At 38.3% G+C, this 18,404-nt stretch overlaps 1 protein-coding gene across 3 annotated transcripts in view; it reads left to right on the top strand.

The window, feature by feature from the left end:
• TSPAN12 (tetraspanin 12) overlaps positions 1 to 18,404 on the top strand; it is a 46,895-nt gene that overhangs the window by 11,066 nt on the left and 17,425 nt on the right. For 2 of the 3 annotated variants that reach the window (XM_084531813.1, XM_084531811.1), the window contains exons 2-3: positions 2,666 to 2,748; positions 3,392 to 3,527. In XM_084531813.1, the coding sequence (XP_084387939.1) occupies positions 2,666 to 2,748; positions 3,392 to 3,527 (219 nt within the window). Of the gene's footprint in view, positions 1 to 2,242; positions 2,304 to 2,665; positions 2,749 to 3,391; positions 3,528 to 18,404 lie in introns of those variants that run through there. The other variant, XM_084531812.1, reaches the window with a different exon arrangement.

The raw sequence follows: 18,404 nt of genomic DNA, 5'->3' as shown, positions 1-18,404 counted from the left end.
CCTGAATGAGAACAACCAGGGAGACCTAAATGGCTAAATGCTTTTTGAATGAAGTACGGAACCTTTCATATAGACCTTGTCCTCATGGGTTGAAATAGCATTCATGCGGTTACATTATTGGCGAAGGTTATGTTCTCTGGGTGAAGGGAAATGGCCCTTTTCTTCCAGTTGCTGTTTGTGGTGAATGAAACCAGTCATGTTCCATGATACTTCCACGAAGCATTTCTCTAGAAGTCATGTAGCCATGTGGGCCATTGCTTTGAGATGTATCTGCCTAGACTTCCTCCTCAGTGTTGTGAGATGAACAGAAGTCTCATAAACATTGAAAGGTAGATTTTATGTAGGGAAGTATACAAATCTACATAGAGAGAACTCAGCTTTTAGGAAGACAGAAGTGAAAGTTCTCTCAGTTCATGATTTGCCTTTGTAGGCAGGTCCTTTCTTCTAGCAGACTGAATGGTTGTCTCAGTGGTGGGAAACCGCTTGTTTCTTTTGGTCTCTAGGAACTCCTTTCTGTCCCCTCTGTGTTTTAGCAGCTTGCTCCTTGATCTTTCTGTCTCTGAATGACCTGCAGGCTCCAAGCTCCTTGTGGTGACTTTTTTGGCTCCCTGATCCTTACCTTCTCTGAAGAAGGGTCTTCCACCTTTTGGCAAGGAATCTACCACCCTCGTTGCCTTATGGGAATGTAATGCTGCACACAGAAGGCAGAGAGAAGAATGTGGGCTGTGAGTCCCTAGCAGAGAATGGGGACTAGGTGGTCTACCAGTCTCAAGTAGAAGAAAATATTATTTAGCAAGTGAAATCTTTTTTTTTTTTTTTTTTTTTTTTTTTTCCCGGTGTAGTTTTTGTAGTAGGGACCATCTGGCTCTTATTAAAAGCTGCTGAGAAGTGTGGTTTTGAAGGACTTCTCACTACTGAACACCACTGCTGTAAAGCAAAGTACCAAATTTATTTCTTCTTCAAGTATCTTACTATAAATTAAACAATGGAAGTGCAAGCTAACGCTTTCTGTGTATGTATCAGCAGACCTTGTGGGAAGGGTTAAAAATGTTTTCTGTTAATTTTTGACCATAAGGAAATGTGCTACATACCTGAAGCCTTCCTTACCTCTCTTTGTGTTACAAACATGATTTTTATTGCTTGTATAACATTTGCCTGCTGCTTTCTTCCAAGAAGATTTGCAAGAGACAAGTCGTTGTCTAGGAGTTGTGCTGGGAGGAAATGCCCATTGTTCTTCCTCCTGCAGCATCCTGCGTTATCAATTAAACAGAATAGAAAATGCTTTTCACTCCTACTGTTTCACCAACCACAGTAGCTCCCACAAAGCTTAAATGACGTGGTCCCTGACACACATGCATGCAGTAGGTTTGTAGCATGTGCAAGCTATTGTGGCTGTGCTTGTTGCACCCCAAGCAGCCAGCGTTCTCATTGGCACCACCCAACCCAAGGCAGCGCCTGTACTTGGTGCATCAGTTGTGAAAAGCGGGATGAAGCAGTGGGGTGGCCACTGGGACTTCCCATGATACCCTAAAGGCAGAACTGGCCTGCTGTGAGCATGCTGCAGGCAAACACAAAGTGTTGGAAGGAGCCAGTAAGGACACAGAGGAACTTCTCTGATGCATTAGATTCGAGCCAGTAGTTCTTTGTGATAGCTTTAAGGAAATGTGCCAGGGAAGGTTGGCACCTCACATTGGTTTTAGAAGCAGTTAACATAATGGTGGGTTTTCCTAGCATCCACCTATACGATTCTTAGGTCTCCATCTCTCAGCAAGGCAGTGGTGGTTCTGAGATCCTGAGCCTGCCAGGTTCAGCCCCTGAACTGCAATTTAGACTTGTGTCAGTGGGAGAGGGATCTTTGTCCAAATTCTCTGGGTGTAATAGACCAGCTGAATTCTTCAAAATGGCTTGAGAAGTACGATGCCACTGGGTGGTAAAAACTCAGCTCCACCAAGGCGGTGGCTGTTCTGGGTGGGCTCCATCTCTGGGGTTTTATTTTCTGTAGGAGCAGTACTGGTGAATGCGTAGTGGCTTTGTCTCTCAAGTGCATGGCAGCTAGACATCCAACACTCGAGTGGCCCAGGCTTTATAATCTAAGTCAAAAGAAGTGAACTTTGTCATTTTGCAGTTCAGGCAACTGAGGCTTCATAGCATGACTTTACTTGAATGAGAGAATCAGATTCTTCTAAATTTAACCACAAGATTTATCTTGTCTCCTATCAGTGCCATTGTATCCTGTATGTGGCTTCAGATGATTCTTTACTGGCTGTGCACCTGAAGGTGGCTTCATGATCTCATATGAACAGGTGGATGTCATCTCTGAGCCCTGAAAGAGTCACTGGTTTTAGCAGCATAAATTGCCCCTCTTGTTTCTATGGTACCTTGTGCAGCTGTGGGACTTAGGTCAGCATTGGCATCACTCCATGGGGTGGAAGAGAAGGTATTCCAGGCATTAATTATCCGCTCTGAAAGAGAAGATAATTGTTACTGGCTGCCTAAATACTTGGGCAACAAACCAACTCTGAGCATATAGAAGCACGATTCTGGGGACAGTCTGCTGTTCAGATAAATGATTACATGACAGATGTTATTAATCTTGTACTTAAACTATGAATGATCTTGCAGTTTTTTTACATGTGTGATAAATAACTTCATCTTTTCTTTTTAGTTGATGTCCATCAGTGTTTTAGGTGTTTCTGCTTGGATGAGAGACTACCTGAATAATGTTCTCACTTTAACTGCAGAAACAAGGTAAAGCTCTCCTTAAACCTCATAATCTGTGTAGGTGAATGATTGCAGTGTACATTGTTTCTTCTGTATAGCAGCTTTCCTAATTAGGATTTATAGAATTAAGAAGCCTTCAGTTAAGGTAATTATTGTTTTGATGAAAGGTGTATTCTTACAGCCATTATTGGCATCAGTTGAAATTCGAGATAAGGGAGATACAAATTTAATCTTGTTTTATTCCTCTTGACAGGGATCAATTTTTGGCCAATTGCCAACGTGTAACCATATTGTATTTCTGTACAGTTTTGAATATTTTTAGTTTTTATTTAGTCCAGAGATTTAAGAATGTTGTTATTTGTGTTCCTGCAGTGTTTATGAGCCCTGTTTATGGAACAGGGCCTCACTGTGCTACACGCTGTGCAAGTGTAGGACAGGCACTTTGCCTTTGTCCCAAAGAGGTTTCAGACTTCGCTTTCCTTACCTCCTGGTACCTGATTACAGCATTTGACTAAAAACACATTGAAGAGATTTCTCTGAAACTCGTAAGGTACTGGAAATAACACATCTGCTAATCTACCCTTTTTGTTTTAGTGCCTATATTATGTTTTTCCACTTTATAATTTTTGTGTGATTATGTTATTTTGATTGTGGTTCTGATTGGTTTCAGGGTGGAAGAGGCTGTCATTTTGACTTACTTTCCTGTGGTCCATCCAGTCATGATTGCAGTCTGCTGTTTCCTTATCCTAGTTGGAATGTTGGGCTACTGTGGAACAGTGAAAAGAAATCTGTTGCTCCTTGTCTGGGTACGTTTCATAACCTCTAACAACAGCTAACTTATGCTTCACTTCAACAATGTAAGAAAAGTTTTAATCCTCTGGCGCTAGATAAATACTGATTATTTTTTATTACCATGTTGAGTTATGGTATCAGTGAGGAATTGTAATTGCTAAGCACACAGTAGGAAAAAAATTACTGCTTAGACTGCATTATGCTATGACCGAAAGACAAACAGTGTTTCATTTTTAAAAATCTACTTCATTTAGTAAAGGAGTTCCTGAAGAGAAAAATAACTCAAACTCTTAAGTACTAATAATTACAGGAACATGAGTTGGAGTGGTCTGAAATAAACCCTTGTGCTACCCTTCTGATTCGTGAGTGTTCAATAGCTGGATAACCCAGTCTGGATAACCCAGACTTATAACTGATTGTAGGAATAAAGCAAAGTAACAGCATTTCTAGCTGATGAAATTTGTTTGAGAACGCATTCAGAAACTTTACATTATTTTACATGGATGTGGAGTTTTGCACTTGCATTTAGTTGTAAGTGAGTTTAAACATAAATTTTAAGTAGTCAGCTTTTTTCCTTTGGAGGCTACGTAACTGAGCCAAGAGCAGCTGAAAACCAGTAGCCACTCCTGCGCAAGGCTTTATATAAAATTTAGCTACAGGCTTTGACTGTAAAAGGAGTTAAATGCCTTTTAATTCATCTAGAAGTCACGGAGTTTGAGGATAGGCAACCCTTGTTCAAGAAACCCTTGAACAAATTTCAAATATTTAGATTTTAAAAATATTAACAACAAATATTTAGACCTTTGGCAACGCTGAAATCAAGGATGTCGTGTACCTGCATGCCTCTAAGAAATCTAAGTGGTAGAGCTCTCTTTGCAGAGCTGGTCTTTGTCTTTTAGTGCAAGGATTAGTGGAATTCCAAGTAGTGTGTACATGTAAGCAATGGACGTGAGAGAGGTATATTAGATTTGGCTAATGTTTTTTTATGGGAGAATGTGGACTGGTAAAGTCCTTCAGCTCTTGAGGATATCTTGGAGTCTTGTAAATGTAGAATTGGCTTCTTGCTGTTGTTTTTTTTCTACTGAATTGTATGTTGGGTTCTTCCAAAATGTGTACAGTTGTACTTTTCTAATGGTTTAAGGCGAAAGTACACGATGCCTGTACCTCAAAAATATTATACAAAATGACCCCCAAAAAAACAAAGTGAGAAGTTGTCTGAGATTTATGCAACCATTGCTTTTATCCAATTGGAAATACTCAGGAAACAATCAGGAAACTGTACTGGGGTTTTGCATTATTTTTTTTTTTTTTTTTTCCTTTGAGAAAATTGGGGTAAGCTTTATTTGAGATTTCAAACAGGAGGTATGTATCACAAGTGTCCCTTAATTGCAAGATGGCAAACACTGCTTCTCCTTTTGGATATTAAGCATCTAGTACAATATTAAGATTATTGTTTCAAAGTTATATAATTAGGAAAAATTATCATTTAATTATGAAAGATTTCTAATGCAATAGTCATGCATATTATATTTCTAGATCCTGCAAATCAGTGAGAACAAGTTCTCTGACACGTTACTTAGTTATAAGCACTTGCATAAAACTAACAATTTTATGTAATTTCATACTATGTAATTATCAAGTAATCTTACATATTTTGTATAGGGCCATTCATATATTTTTGTTTTATATAGATAATGAAAGTACTAAAAGATGGTAAACTTCATTAAGCTCTTATTTCTTCTGGTAAGGTTGTAAGATTATTTTCATTGTGTGTTTTATGGTGGTGATAACTTTTAATGGGAATTAAAATTAATTAAAAGGCAAAAGCAACTACATAGGCCAATGTTATTTAGCATATGAAAAAAATGTTTTTGCTATAAAACTTTCAAAAAATCATAACTAATTACAAAGGAACAATAAGAAAGAAGTTAAAACTGATGTTTGCCTTCAGTTTATTTAAGCTGCCTGTGGAAAGAAGTCAGTTATGGCTTTTACAGCCATCTGGAAATAAATTATTCGAAGTGTGTTTAGGCAGTCAAATCACACTATATCAAAACAAGACATTTCTGTCATTTACCTTGCACTATTTCATTCTCAGGAGCCTTAGAATTTGTTCTTGCTAGTGAAGCTGATAAGCAAAACTAAGCTATCTTAAGTATGTTGTTGTTTTTGATTAATTGCTAATACAATCTTGTTACACTGCACAAGTATGCAGACAAAAGTCAATGCTTCATTCATCAGACTAATCAGAAAAGTGACGGATCTACAAAATGAGCTTTTGTAAAACCAGATGACCTAAAACAAAAGAATCTTCATGTAAAACATTAACAACCTCTTCGATCATGGTTTTAATCTTCTTTTTGAAGTCCACAGCAGCCATAATGACAGCAAGCAAAGATACCTGGATCCAAATCATGATGTTCCTGACAGCATACTAATTGCTAGTGCTAATGTGGTTAATTGAATTGGATTCTTGTAAAAATCTAATAAAGCATAAGGACTGTAAAATGTATATATCAGTCTGTTACATATTTTTCATTCAACAGAATACTGTATCTAGTTTCCAAATTTTATCTTGCAATTAAATGTTTGAAACTTTTCCAGCTTCATGTGAGGCATAAATATAAATTGAATTAATGTTTATTCTGCCTTATAGTAAGAAAGTAGAACACCTCAGTATTCTGAGGTGTATGCTCTGGATTGTTTGTAGAACCAGCAATTTTAAACTACAAACATTTAACTTTAATTGTTTTAGGAATATATAGCCCTGAGGGCTAGTGGTATAAATAACCCAGGGTGTATACTGTGAGTGTCTGTAATGTCTTTTTTTTTTTTTGTTCTGCAAATGACCAACATCCTAACTTAGAAATGAATATTTCAGGTGCTGAAGATCTCTTCAAAATTATTGTGAGGTTGTCTCGCTGCATTTTGCAGCATTGACAGTTCAAGTATTAGGACAAATCCTCTAAGATGGGTAGGTTTGATTATTGTTCATATGATAAATGACTGTTTTATTCCATCATAGTATTTCATACTCCAGATATCTGCAGCTTACTCTACTAGTATTGTAGAACAAACTTTAACAAACTAAAACCAACCAAACAAAAAAAAACCCACACCACAAACAAACAAAAATACTTTTTTGTGTGTGTGTGCTTGTGTGAGGATTTATAAAAAGAAAATAGATGTGATCTTAGGAACATCTGGTCATCTTGATTTAGAACTATAACATACAGCTTATGTATTTCATAGCCCTTGGGATTTAAATAAAGTTAACTACAGCTATAGAGTTAACCATAGGGAGAGGCTGCCAGGGGGATGTTGTGTTGCATGTTGCGTGAGGCTTTGACTTGTGGCTTTTGCTTTGTGTTCTGCTGCAGCTAGGGTCACATCTCATAAATGGTCTGGCCTCTTTCCAGATGCCATTTCCATTGTATATCAGATATGTACTCCAAAGACTTCACTAAAAGCACATTGTTCACTTGTAGGCCTGTTCTACCACTTGTGATGTGTGTCCTATTTCAGGGGAGACTACCTGACAGGTTCCTGAAATACATGCAAAGGGGGAACAGATTATCTTCTGAGACTGTGATTTCTCAAGATTGCAACATGCTTGGAATGACTTCCGTGAGAATTCTAGCCAAGCACTCCTTCTGTTTTTAATGTAAGGTGAACAATAGCAACAAGTTTAGTTAGAATTCAACTTGATTCTGTTCTAAACATTTAAGAGATTAAAAAAAAAAAAAAAAGCACATCTGGATGTTAGTGTGCTTTTGTTCTGTAAGTGTTCTATTTACTAAGTTTATATGGTTGCGATGCCTACCAATATACAAGCATAACATGAATTCCTCAGTACTTCCATTTTCTTCTAGTTTGATTCACTTAAAAATGAGTCTCATGCTTTAAGTCAAATGAAATTCTTCTACTGTGTTTTCTAAAAATCTGCATTGAGAGGGTTTTTCAGAGGCACAGAAGAAATTCCTTACCTTTTGTATCTAGAAAATTGCTTTTAGAAAGGATACCATTTCTAATATAAGACCATATTGCCCAAGTAAGTTTTAAGTTTACAGTAACTTTCTTCTAAAGAGAAAGCTGTTGCTGTTTATCAGGAAAATTCAGTGCATCTAGCACAGTGCAAAATTATACTAAGTTAAATAATTCCAGTGGTTCCATCTGTATGTTTAAAAATGATCGAACCAAAGCGTCAGAGGTAGATGTTTTTTAATATTAACCACAAAAATAACCTCTTCTATAGAGAAACTTTTGTTGCATACTGGAGCCTTATTTTCTTCTTTCCTGTTAACATTTATAGTAAACTTTCCTCAAGAGTTTTCTAGTTTACTGATAGGAATACTTTACAAAACCAGAAACACTTCTGACTTAGATTCCTGTTGTCACCAGTGTGTTAACTGAACTGTAATTGTAATTCAGTGAATCTTCCTTTGCTCAGCTTGGCCCAGGAGGGCAGCTTTATTCTCATTGTTCCAGCCATGCAATATAGATACACCCAATATTTTTGTCTATTAAGGGGTTGGTTTGTTGCTGATTCAGTGGCAGGCTAGTCGGTGAGAGTGTTAGCAAAATGTGCAGTAGCACTTTGTAGTGAGGAGTTGAGGAAAAATGGGTTACTCATGGCTGGAAGTTTGGGAATGAGATGGAGACCCAGGCTTATTTTTTATTTAGAGAATTGGGCTGTGATGCCAGCCTGAAATGGAAGATCTGGACCTCTTCATGTCAGTGTATTGACTTTGTAAACAGTCCAAGGATGACAAGCTGGAGTCCAGGTTTTGTGGTTCTTGTTATGGTTTTTCCAAAAATTATTTAACTTAAAAAAAAAAAAAAAAGAAAAAAAAGAAGGAGAGAAAAAAAAAGAACTATTCTTTTACCTTTTGTCTTCTGAAGCTGTACATGTTTTGGATTGTTTTTAAGCTCTGCTATGTACATAGCCTAACTTCATTGAAAAAGCAATGAAAACAACAAAACCAAGTTGTGCACATATTCTCTGAGAATAGTAACCTTAAGGGTGTGTAAATTTTATGAAGTTTTTGTTTCATTTAAACAGCAAGAGGAAACTCTGTTGCTTGACAAAAACCTCTTCATGAAAATCCCACTGGAAAATATTTTCCTGGCTGGAGTTGTATTGCAAATTCTGGCATTTATTGCTATGACTTTTCTGTAATTATAGCATTCAAACGTATCTGGCTGTGCTTTCTCAAAAGGAAAAACTGTTAGGAATATTTGGTCAATAGGGCAAGTTTTCGTACTGATTTTCATCATAAAATTGTCAGAGAAATAAATATTGTTGAGAGCTAAATATTCTTAGACCCCTGTTGGTGTGTGGTCAAACTGTTAATTCAGTTGTGGCAGAACTGGGTTGCAGATTGGAACTTGACAGGCTGAATTGTCTACTAAACAAGTTGAAACACAACCAGATAAAGCATCAAAATTATTTACTTACCAGAAGTATCTCATCATTTGGACCAGATGATCTTGGAGGTCTTCCCCAACCTTAATGATTCTATGATTATTAAACTACTAAGCATCGAAAGGGAAGAAATATCTGACAAACGTACTTACCCCATCCCATGAAGTTTATCCCATGCAGTTTAGAATTAGACAGACTAGAGTTCTTATTTTTTGCATTTTGTGCCTCTTTCATCAGCATCTCTTCATATAAAGATGGTGTGACTGGGAGGAAAACATATTCATAAGACAGGTTAGCCTGCCTTTGTGAAAGATAATTTAAGTCATTTAAGAAAGATGGATTTAAGTCAGTTGATAATACTGTAGTACAGATTAGATGAGAAGCCAGTACTGTGCTAAAACCCAAGTTCAGATGGTCAGTAAGTAAGAGGCTGGACACGTGGCTTGCATATCTAAAAGCTGCTTGTTTGACATTCCATTTCTAAGATAAAATACGCGTAAAGTTTACCAATGTTAATTATCTCCCAGTAAATTCAGATATGAGCAATTTTCTGAAGAAAATAAATACAGGACTTCTTTTTTTTTTTGTTGTTGTTTTGTTTTACATATTTCTAATTTTCAGTCTGAAGCTGAGCTGCATGCGATGTCTTATAATGTATAACCATCTTTTTGTCTTGAGACTGGATAGAGGGTAAGCTTCTTTCCTGTTCAGAACGGGATTTTAAAGGTACAAATAAATGGTTAGATTTTGAGAACAGCGTTGGTGGTGCCACAGAATAAAGCTTGGCTTTTCTGGAGAGGGTGTGTTGTGTGGGTCTCAGAGCACAGGGAGTAGACTACGGTGGTCTTAGTGTCTGGTGCCAGCCTCCCTCTCTGACTGCCTAGGCATGAAGCGTGCTGTGGTGACCCTGTCTTCTCAACACAAACGTACGTTGCTGTGTATGTATTTCCAAGACTTTTTCCAAGGCAAGTGCTTTGAAACCATATGTAATTTTCTTAGCTAAACGAAGGAGCTTAAAGAGAAGAGATACAAGTTGCCTAGCTTTATGGGTTCTTGGGAGGCATTTAGAGATGCAGATTGCTGTCTGTTGGACAAACAACAAATGAGCTGATGTGCGTTTGAACAGCAAGGAAGGAGAAGTGTTAGGGTGGAGGAGCATGTCAGGAATTGAGCTGGTGGGAGTGTCCTGGTCTTCTGGTGAATGCTTGGCTTTGATCCAAATGTTTGCTGGGCTCAGGCTGATGATCACCCCTCTACTTAGCAGCTGCCTTCTAATACAGGGGCACAGCCAGCACAGTACAGTTTGATGCAATTACCTGGTAGCTTCAGAATAAAAACTGACCAACAACTCCAAGGCCTTTCAGGCTTATGCAAGGTTCGACACCATGATGATGATGCTGTCAGTTAAAATGGGTTTTTCATGTACTTCTGCAACAGTGAAGAGCCTCTTGCTCATCCTTTTGGAAAAAGGCATAGTGCTAAGTTGAAAGGTACATATCTGTTGAAAGTAGTCATTTTGTGGTCCCGCTATGTTTTCAGTTTGAAACATGCTGCCTGAACTTCTGTGTCACATTTTGCTCTACATGCCGTACTTTAGGTTAACCTGATGAGGGTTGAGCATTTTGCCTTCTTTTTGGGATGTATGTCCTGAGTATTGGTTTTACAATGTGTTGCTGGGTCTGGCCTCAAAATTAAAAGTTTTCATGTGAACTTTGTTCCTTTTATTTTCCTTGTTCCCATTTTCCCCCATTCCTACTTATGCTGTTAATATTATTTTCTTCTTACAACTTCCTGAAAGTCATTGATGTCCAGGGAAGTAAAGAGGACTGAAATGCTCTCTGATGAATGGAGGAGGAAAGATAGTAGTAATTGAAGTGGGATGATGGAAGTGGGTACTAGGAAGCTATTGAAAGAACAGGGTCTGATATGACAGTAGATACAAGGGATTGGGGTGCTGAGGCAAGAAAGTGGGGAGCGATACTGGGATGAGAATGAAGGGTGCATCTTCACAGAAGAGAGAAGATGGAGACCTGCTCAGATGATATGTTTTCTTGTTGCTGTAGGGCATTTTTTTCCTTCTGTCCTTCCCAGCTCCAAGCCGATAGCTTGTTTGCCCAGCTTCTTGTCCTCCAGTGAAAGGAACAGGGAACAAAAGAGTTCCAGAAAGGAGGGGAGTAAGTGATTAAGGAGATCCACAAAGCCCAGTCAAACCTCCGTGTATTGTCTAAAATGCAGCCCAGTCTCACTAGTGGCCTACCTTTTTTGTCACAAAGTGAAAATGGATTGCACATCCTGTCATATAAATTTATCTCTTTCCTGCCTAATCTTACTGTCCTGACTAATTAACCGCAGAGGCACTGCTACGTGCGGTATGGATTTTGTACCTGAGAAGAGCACTTTTCACTCACAATGGTGAATGTTAGAAGTGTTTTGGGGCATGCTGAAGCAGACTTACTGTGTGTGTCAGCACTGACATGGCCTATTTTACAAGGAGAAAGGATTTTTTTGAACAAAAAAGCATTTTTTAAGTGTTTAATTGCCTTGATAGAAAATGAAGGGGGGGAGGGGAAGTGATTAAGGGGGCTGCATTTTGAAAAATCTGTACAGAACAGGAAACTTTAGTTTTTCATATAAATCCTATGAAATATGGGGAGAAGAAGGGGGAAAGGAATATTCTAAGCCCTGAGGAAATTATGGCCTAACGTCTATCTTTACCAAAGTCCTGTTTAGTACTTTACCCTGACCTTGCAGTGACCCTTATTCCTTGGAGTTCGTTGACTTGAGGTAATTGAGCCTGGGGCAAATAAATCCTAATAATTGTCTGAAGTGCACATTTGCTTATTTCCAAAGTAATACCTGTTTTCTTACATAAACAAGATTAAGTGTTAAAGTATAATATTTAAAACATATCATTTCTATCTCATAGAGGAATGGAGGCTGTGAACCAAGTTTTTACAGTTCATAAGTAAAATTGTCTATTTTTTAAAAAGGCAAACAGGCCAATCAAGAGAATTTGGACACATACCTTCAAAATCTAAAATGTTCATTTCCATACATAACAAAAGCCATTTATTTTATTCAGAAAAATAGTTATAAAGGTTTTTGGGAAAAGTGATCATTATTTATATAAGCCTTGGATTTCACAAAGCTCTCAGACGTCAAGACCATTTGTACAGAATGATTAAATTGGGTGATCTGGGAAACTGAAATACAAAACATTTGATCAATTTGCTGTGGAATGTATTTATTTTGAAGGACTGGATGGCATTCAGTAGCTGGTGTTGTAAGCTGGTGGTTTCAGCCCATTTCCTTGTTGACTCGTGACTGCATCCCTCACAAATTCTTGCATTGTCAAGCCAGTAAACCAAATTTTAGATCAGGATGACAAATGAACTGTTAATCCCTTCAGGGCAGGGCTGAAGGAGCTGGGGAAAGGGAAGGGGGGGGGAGGCAAGGAAAGTTTGCACTGCAGGAGTGGAAAAACAGGATTTCAGTTAGCTGTGCAGCTTGTCAGACTCTTTAATGAGTGCTTGCTCCCTTTCTAAAAAGTATAGCTGGATCAATCATTAAAATAGCCTCATTTAGCTGTTAAACTGACAAAATTAGAGGAAACCATAGCTTGTAACTTGCTGAGGGAGGAAGGACTTTTTATTATTTTTTTTCACTGAAAGAGTCTGGTTCCTGTTGGTAATCAGGCTCTGTGGCAGTGGCCATCTGACGTTTTGTAGGGTGCAGACAGATGTCTGGATGGCTTGTGTCTCCGAAGAATAAGGCTGATGCTCTCAGGCTGTTGGCCATTGGGAAGTGCTCTACATAACCCTCTTAAAATCTTTTGGCATCTGTTTTACATACCATGTACTGCAGTCGTTCAGAGGTTCCCGTAAGGCTCTGTTCTGCAGCTGCTTGCCCTTGGAATCTCCCTCAGCCCCTGCCCTTCTCTGTCATATCTTTCTGGCCTCTCTTGCCATTTGGACCACGTTGCCCAAGAAGGTGAGAGCATCAGACAGCAAGGCTGAGGAGGCTGGACTTGCTGAGCAGTTACTTTTTGTTTGCTCTGACGTGAGAGTTGTGGTTTTTCCTGAGTCTGGAAAAAGCGTGTTATCTTCTGGGAGAAAAGAAAAACGCTTGGGAGGAGAGAGCTAAAGCTTGAAAATAGATGTTTATTAAATGAAATGCAAAGCACGTGAGTGATGATTCATTAACAAGTGTAACTGATTCTTCAAAAATTGAATGATATTTAGAGTCTTGTAGACCAGATTTGCCAGCAGCTGGAACATCCCCCACGCTTTCATTTTTTCTTCACCATATTGCATTTTCTGACTCCAGCCGTTGTTTGCTTTTGCCATTGCTTTCATATACAGAATGCTCTCTTGCTTTCTCACTGTTCGGAAATTCAGAAGAAGCCAATACTTTTAGTATGTTGTGTGATGGGATATACTCATTGTCTAGAGAAGAACTTAGACTGTGAAGTGTCCTCAGGTTTTCCAGAGCAGTAGTATCTAACCAGGCTTCTGTAAGAACAGACTGAATAGGGTCTAGACCCAGTAAAAGGAGTGTCACGTAATACGGAAACCAAAACGTGTGAGGAAAGAAAAAGGTCAATTAAGCCATTCTTATGCCTTTCTGATGAAATTTGGTGGCTGCAGAGCCATGTCTCTGTTGTGTTTTCATGAGCTGCCTAGACTCTTGCTTCCAAATCATACTTCCAGGCTGCAAACAACATGGGAATACCATGAGCAGGATCTAAAAGAGTGAGTGGGGATTTTTTTCGGTCTTTGATTCTCCCAGTGCTTGACATAACAGCCCCCTAATTTTACAGGTTATAGTAGTTCAATGCTGAGTTGAATTCAATAAGTCATTGGCAAAAAAAATTGCCAAACCCAGCTGTAGCAGCAAAAAAAAGCCGTGTGCTAATACTTCAGGAACATGAGCTATAAATAGCTTTGTAGTATAGCTACTCTTACTGCCTTGGCTGCTTGTCACAAGAGGCTAATAGTGATTTGTAGGTCAATAAATATCCTAGGTCATCAGATTTCTGTTAGGGCTTCTGCTCTTAGCTTAATTTCTGGCATAAAGCTTACACTAGAGTTTGAAAGGGCATCTGTGGAGGACTGTCTTGGAGTTTTTGCATCTGTGCCAGCAGGATTATTATGATGGTAGGTAATAGAATATGGAATATTCACGTTGCCCTGGCTGTTGCAGTGAAGACTGCTGAAGCTGACTACATTTTTAACTCTAGTTTTCTTTTTCCTTTGCTAATTGTATCTAGAATTGGTTTCTTCCACTGTGAAATATCTCTGAAAAAATCCATAGTCTTGGAGATACTTTGGAGAAGAGCATTTACAATAGGGGGACTGGAGTGGGAGGAGGAGGAGGAAAATTTTTGTAAATTCCCACAATGTACTGTTTTCTGAAATCTGGAGTCATTTTTTGATGGTCCTGTTGCCATGTTAGTAGCCGAAATAGGTTAGTTTTCACAAGTTCTTTTCACCTGTTGCCCAAAAGCATAGACAAGTTGCAATATTATTCAGTGATTAATTGCAAGCATCATGTGGCATATTCAAGATAGAAAAAAATAATCTGTATAACTGCAGTGAGTCTTGAATTACATCTCTGCATGAAACGTGCTTCATACTTTATATTCTTCCCTGTAGTTACCCACAATTGCATCCAAAAAATCTATGCTTTGCAGTACAGAAAGCCATAAAAAAGATTCTGTGAGGGAGATACTTCATATGGTGCCATTCACTACACTCAGAACAGAACATGAATTGTTAGGGGAAAAACAAACAAACAAACAAAAAAAACCCAACAACTTTTTAAACTAATGCAAAATATCTTTGATTTTTGTCATAATGATTTTCCACTTCATAATGATTTTGCACTTACTATTGCAATTTTATATGTATCTAAATGATGGAAACCATTGAGAAAGAAATGTGTTCCTGTGATGTGTTCTGTGGTGGTAGTCTTTTGCTTAGTTTGGTAGAGGAAATAGAATAGCCAAAAGCCTGTCATAATTTAATTAGGATAAATTAATTTTATAGTTCCTTTTTTTAAGCCTTACACAGAGAGGGAAGAAGACATTTTGGGCATATGCCAGCATGTATATGCTCCACATATGGAGCACTGACATGTGGAGCTTGTACCCTCTTCTGTGATGCCACTGCTGCGTGCAGGAATTTTATTCAGATTAAAACCTGTGATCCATTTAGACAATCCACACAGATCTTTCTAAAAATAGTTTTGAATTAGTTTGATGTTTTTAATGCGTATCTGCAAATAGCATGTACCTTTGTGGTGATTTAACAGGTTGATAGCATTTATGCAAGTAGGTATCTGAATAATTATCTGAGTAAGAATAAAACCTACAATTTCAGTGCCAGTCCCCATTTTTATTTTTATTTTTTTTTTAATTCTTGATCATTTGAGAATTACTTCTTTTCTGTGGTTGAATTTTTAGCATCATTGGATTTTCATTCTGTTATCTTCCTGTGCCTTTGTATTATTATATGGGAATTTGCTGGAGCAGTGAATTTATGGCTGTCCAATTCTTTAACAAGAAGGGGTGTTATAACTTGTAGTAGCTGAGTGTGATCTTGCAGTGTCTTTGCACTTACTGTGAGTGTTCACTGTGATAGCTTTCCTTGCTATTGATGTGTCTTTTCTGCATCAGCGGATTCAGGGCAGGATGAGCATGTAAACTGTGGTCACTTTTACGCCTGCATCACATGAAGAGTGTTCCAGGAGAACAGTGTCTCATCACAGTTTAGGGAATATGCTTAATGTCTTTCTTGGCCCTTCATCCCCCCGTCATTTCCCCATCCCTTTGAAGGTAGTTTTCACAGAAATTACTTTGTTTTTATTCCCACTTACTTTCTGTTTACTGTTTTGCATAAGAAAGGAAGAGGAAAAGGATTATTCTGAACTCCATAGCTCGAGTTCCTTTGTGCCTGTCTCATGAGTGATGTGCTGGAAAAGTACAGTTGTTCAAACCTCCACAGGCCATTAGCGCAGCAGCTCTCTATTCTGGGGACTGAGCTGCATACACATACCCATCTGTTGCTAGAGGATTCCAGGTGCTTGTGCAAGGCTCTGGGTATTAGGAGAGATGCCTCTGCTGGAAAACTACTGCTTTACCGAGCTGCTTTGTTCCTTTCTTCCTCCCCTGGGCCAGTGTCAGTGAGCAAGTTAAACGAGGGAGTTACAGGGAAACCAGCTCCTGCTAATTGACAACATCCATTTGACACTGTGGGGATACTGAAGTTTAGGATCTTGGCCACATGCATGTCCCTGGCTTAGAGAGAAGCAGTGTCTCTGGTATTCTTTATTTCTTTTTTAAATTGGGAAATATTTTTACTTTGATTCACTACTCTCAAGGGTGTTTTCTACTGGCATTTCAGTCATCCATCTTTTCTCAAAACAACAAAATTTTAGTCTTTTCCACAGCCTTACTTGTGGAAGTCCTTCAGTGAAACCAATTCAGCCAGATTTGTAACAGGATGAAGGAGCCACCTCTATTTTTTGATGGTTTTGCATAGTCTTAATAGGGCAAGAATGATAGTCATTACCCACTGCCTGCAGAAGAGAAATGTTAAGTCTGTAGAATTCGCCATGCAAGAGGTCTAATTCTTGGAGTGATCATGGCTTTACATTATTGCATGTAGATTTTTTTCGTGGTGACTTGTAAATAACTTTAAAAAACTGCTCAATCCTTTCTGTGCCTTCCTGTCTCCTGGCATGTCCTGGAAGAGGGGGAGAAAACCAAAGGTAGCAGGTACCTTGGCAGTGACGCCAAGAGTGGTTTATGAGGAAGGTGGGCTGGTGAAGGTATTACTGGTGACCTGGGGGCATGGGTTTGGGTTTAAAGCATGATGGTGTTCCACAGTGAGTTTGTCTCCTTTACAAAATGTACCACTTAGCCTGTAGAAGCAAGGAAGAAATATTAAACCTTGTTTTGAAACCAAATCCTTGTATTTGGCAAAAAGTAGGAGTGTGTAAATGCAGAAAGATGCATTTAACATTGAGACTCCCTTGGGAATTCCACTGGGGACAAATAATAAGCATTTAAGCGAATAACTCCTGTATTTGGAAGATGGAAGTTAGGGGTAATAAATTTATATAATGGCTCCAGAGGCTTTTTTCCCCCCACACGAATTCTGTAAGAATTACTTGTTCTTCAAACCATTAAATATAGAGAGCTATAATGTTCCTCTTCAACAGCACAGTGAAACTGAAGCTAGTGTATGAGAGTTTGGTCTGCCTGCAGTTGCTCAGTTCCTAGTGTATCTATTCCTGCATATCTGTAAATTCTTTGTCATTTGTTGTCTTTTCTCTTATGGACAGAAGATGGGCTTTCTCAAGACAGAAGGCTTGGTTCTACAGTGCTATGACATGTCCAGATGTAGCAAGAGTAAGAGGAACTCAATTCCTAGCATACCAGAAATGGTTTGAGTAAATCTGGATAAATAGGCTATATTCAATAACTGGAGAAAGTAGTGTGTTTTGGCTCTTCTGTCTCCAGCTGCTACCAGAAAGTGTTTTAACAGTATGCTTACAAAAATGAGGAAATATCAAATGTTAAGGTTTGTGAATGAATGACATGTTACCAGGAGATGTAAATTAAGCATTTTCCCAAGTATGCCACATATACACACACAGATGTATCACTTTCACTATGGTCAGTGAGTTTTATATAACATCTGGGGATAGCAGGTAGTCCCAGACACATTATTGAGTCACAGTTTAAAAACGCTGAAATTTTCTTTGAGAAATGAGAACTCAAATTCACTTTTCACCTAAACATTCAGTTCTCTCTCTCAAAAAATGTCAGTGTTACCCGTAATGTCCTTAAGTCCTTTTCCAAATGAAGTAAGAGCTAAAGCAGGTGGCATTCTTTCCTTCTTTCAAAGAGAGTACTTTGCAAAATAGATTTCCATTTAAAAAAAAAAAAAAAAAAAAAAAAGGAAAGAAAATACACCTTTGCTTAAACTACAGACAGTACAGTAACAGTGGATAGATTGTCTAAAAGCTTACGAATTTATTTTTTACAGAAAGCATCATTGTTCTTATGAAGTACAACTCATTTTTTTTTTCTTTTGGACCCTTGCAGAATGAATATATTGGTTTTTGCAGGTTTATGCTGGAGCTCTGTGTGTGCTTAGTGTTGATTTGTCAAGACACACAATGTGTTATTCAGTGACAATGACTATGAAACTGCAGTGTAACATGGCAGAGACTGATAAAACAGGATCTCTGCTTTCAACACCATCTTTGTAGTGCACGCCTTTATAGGATGAGGATGTGAATACAAGATTCTCTTGAAAATTCACGTTGGTATTTTTGCATGCACACTTTTAATTTGACTGTTGTGACTGTCAAGATAATTCAGGGAGTTAGGTTTGATCAGCAAATAGAAGTAAAGGCAAGACACTGTTCATTAGCTGCCAAGGTGAATCATACAGTT

This window comes from Aythya ferina (assembly GCF_964211825.1).
Source record: "Aythya ferina genome assembly, chromosome: 1".
NCBI classification, from domain to species: Eukaryota; Metazoa; Chordata; class Aves; order Anseriformes; family Anatidae; genus Aythya; species Aythya ferina.
The sequence above is the reverse complement of the archived record's forward strand: the minus strand, read 5'-3'. Positions and strand labels throughout refer to the sequence as shown.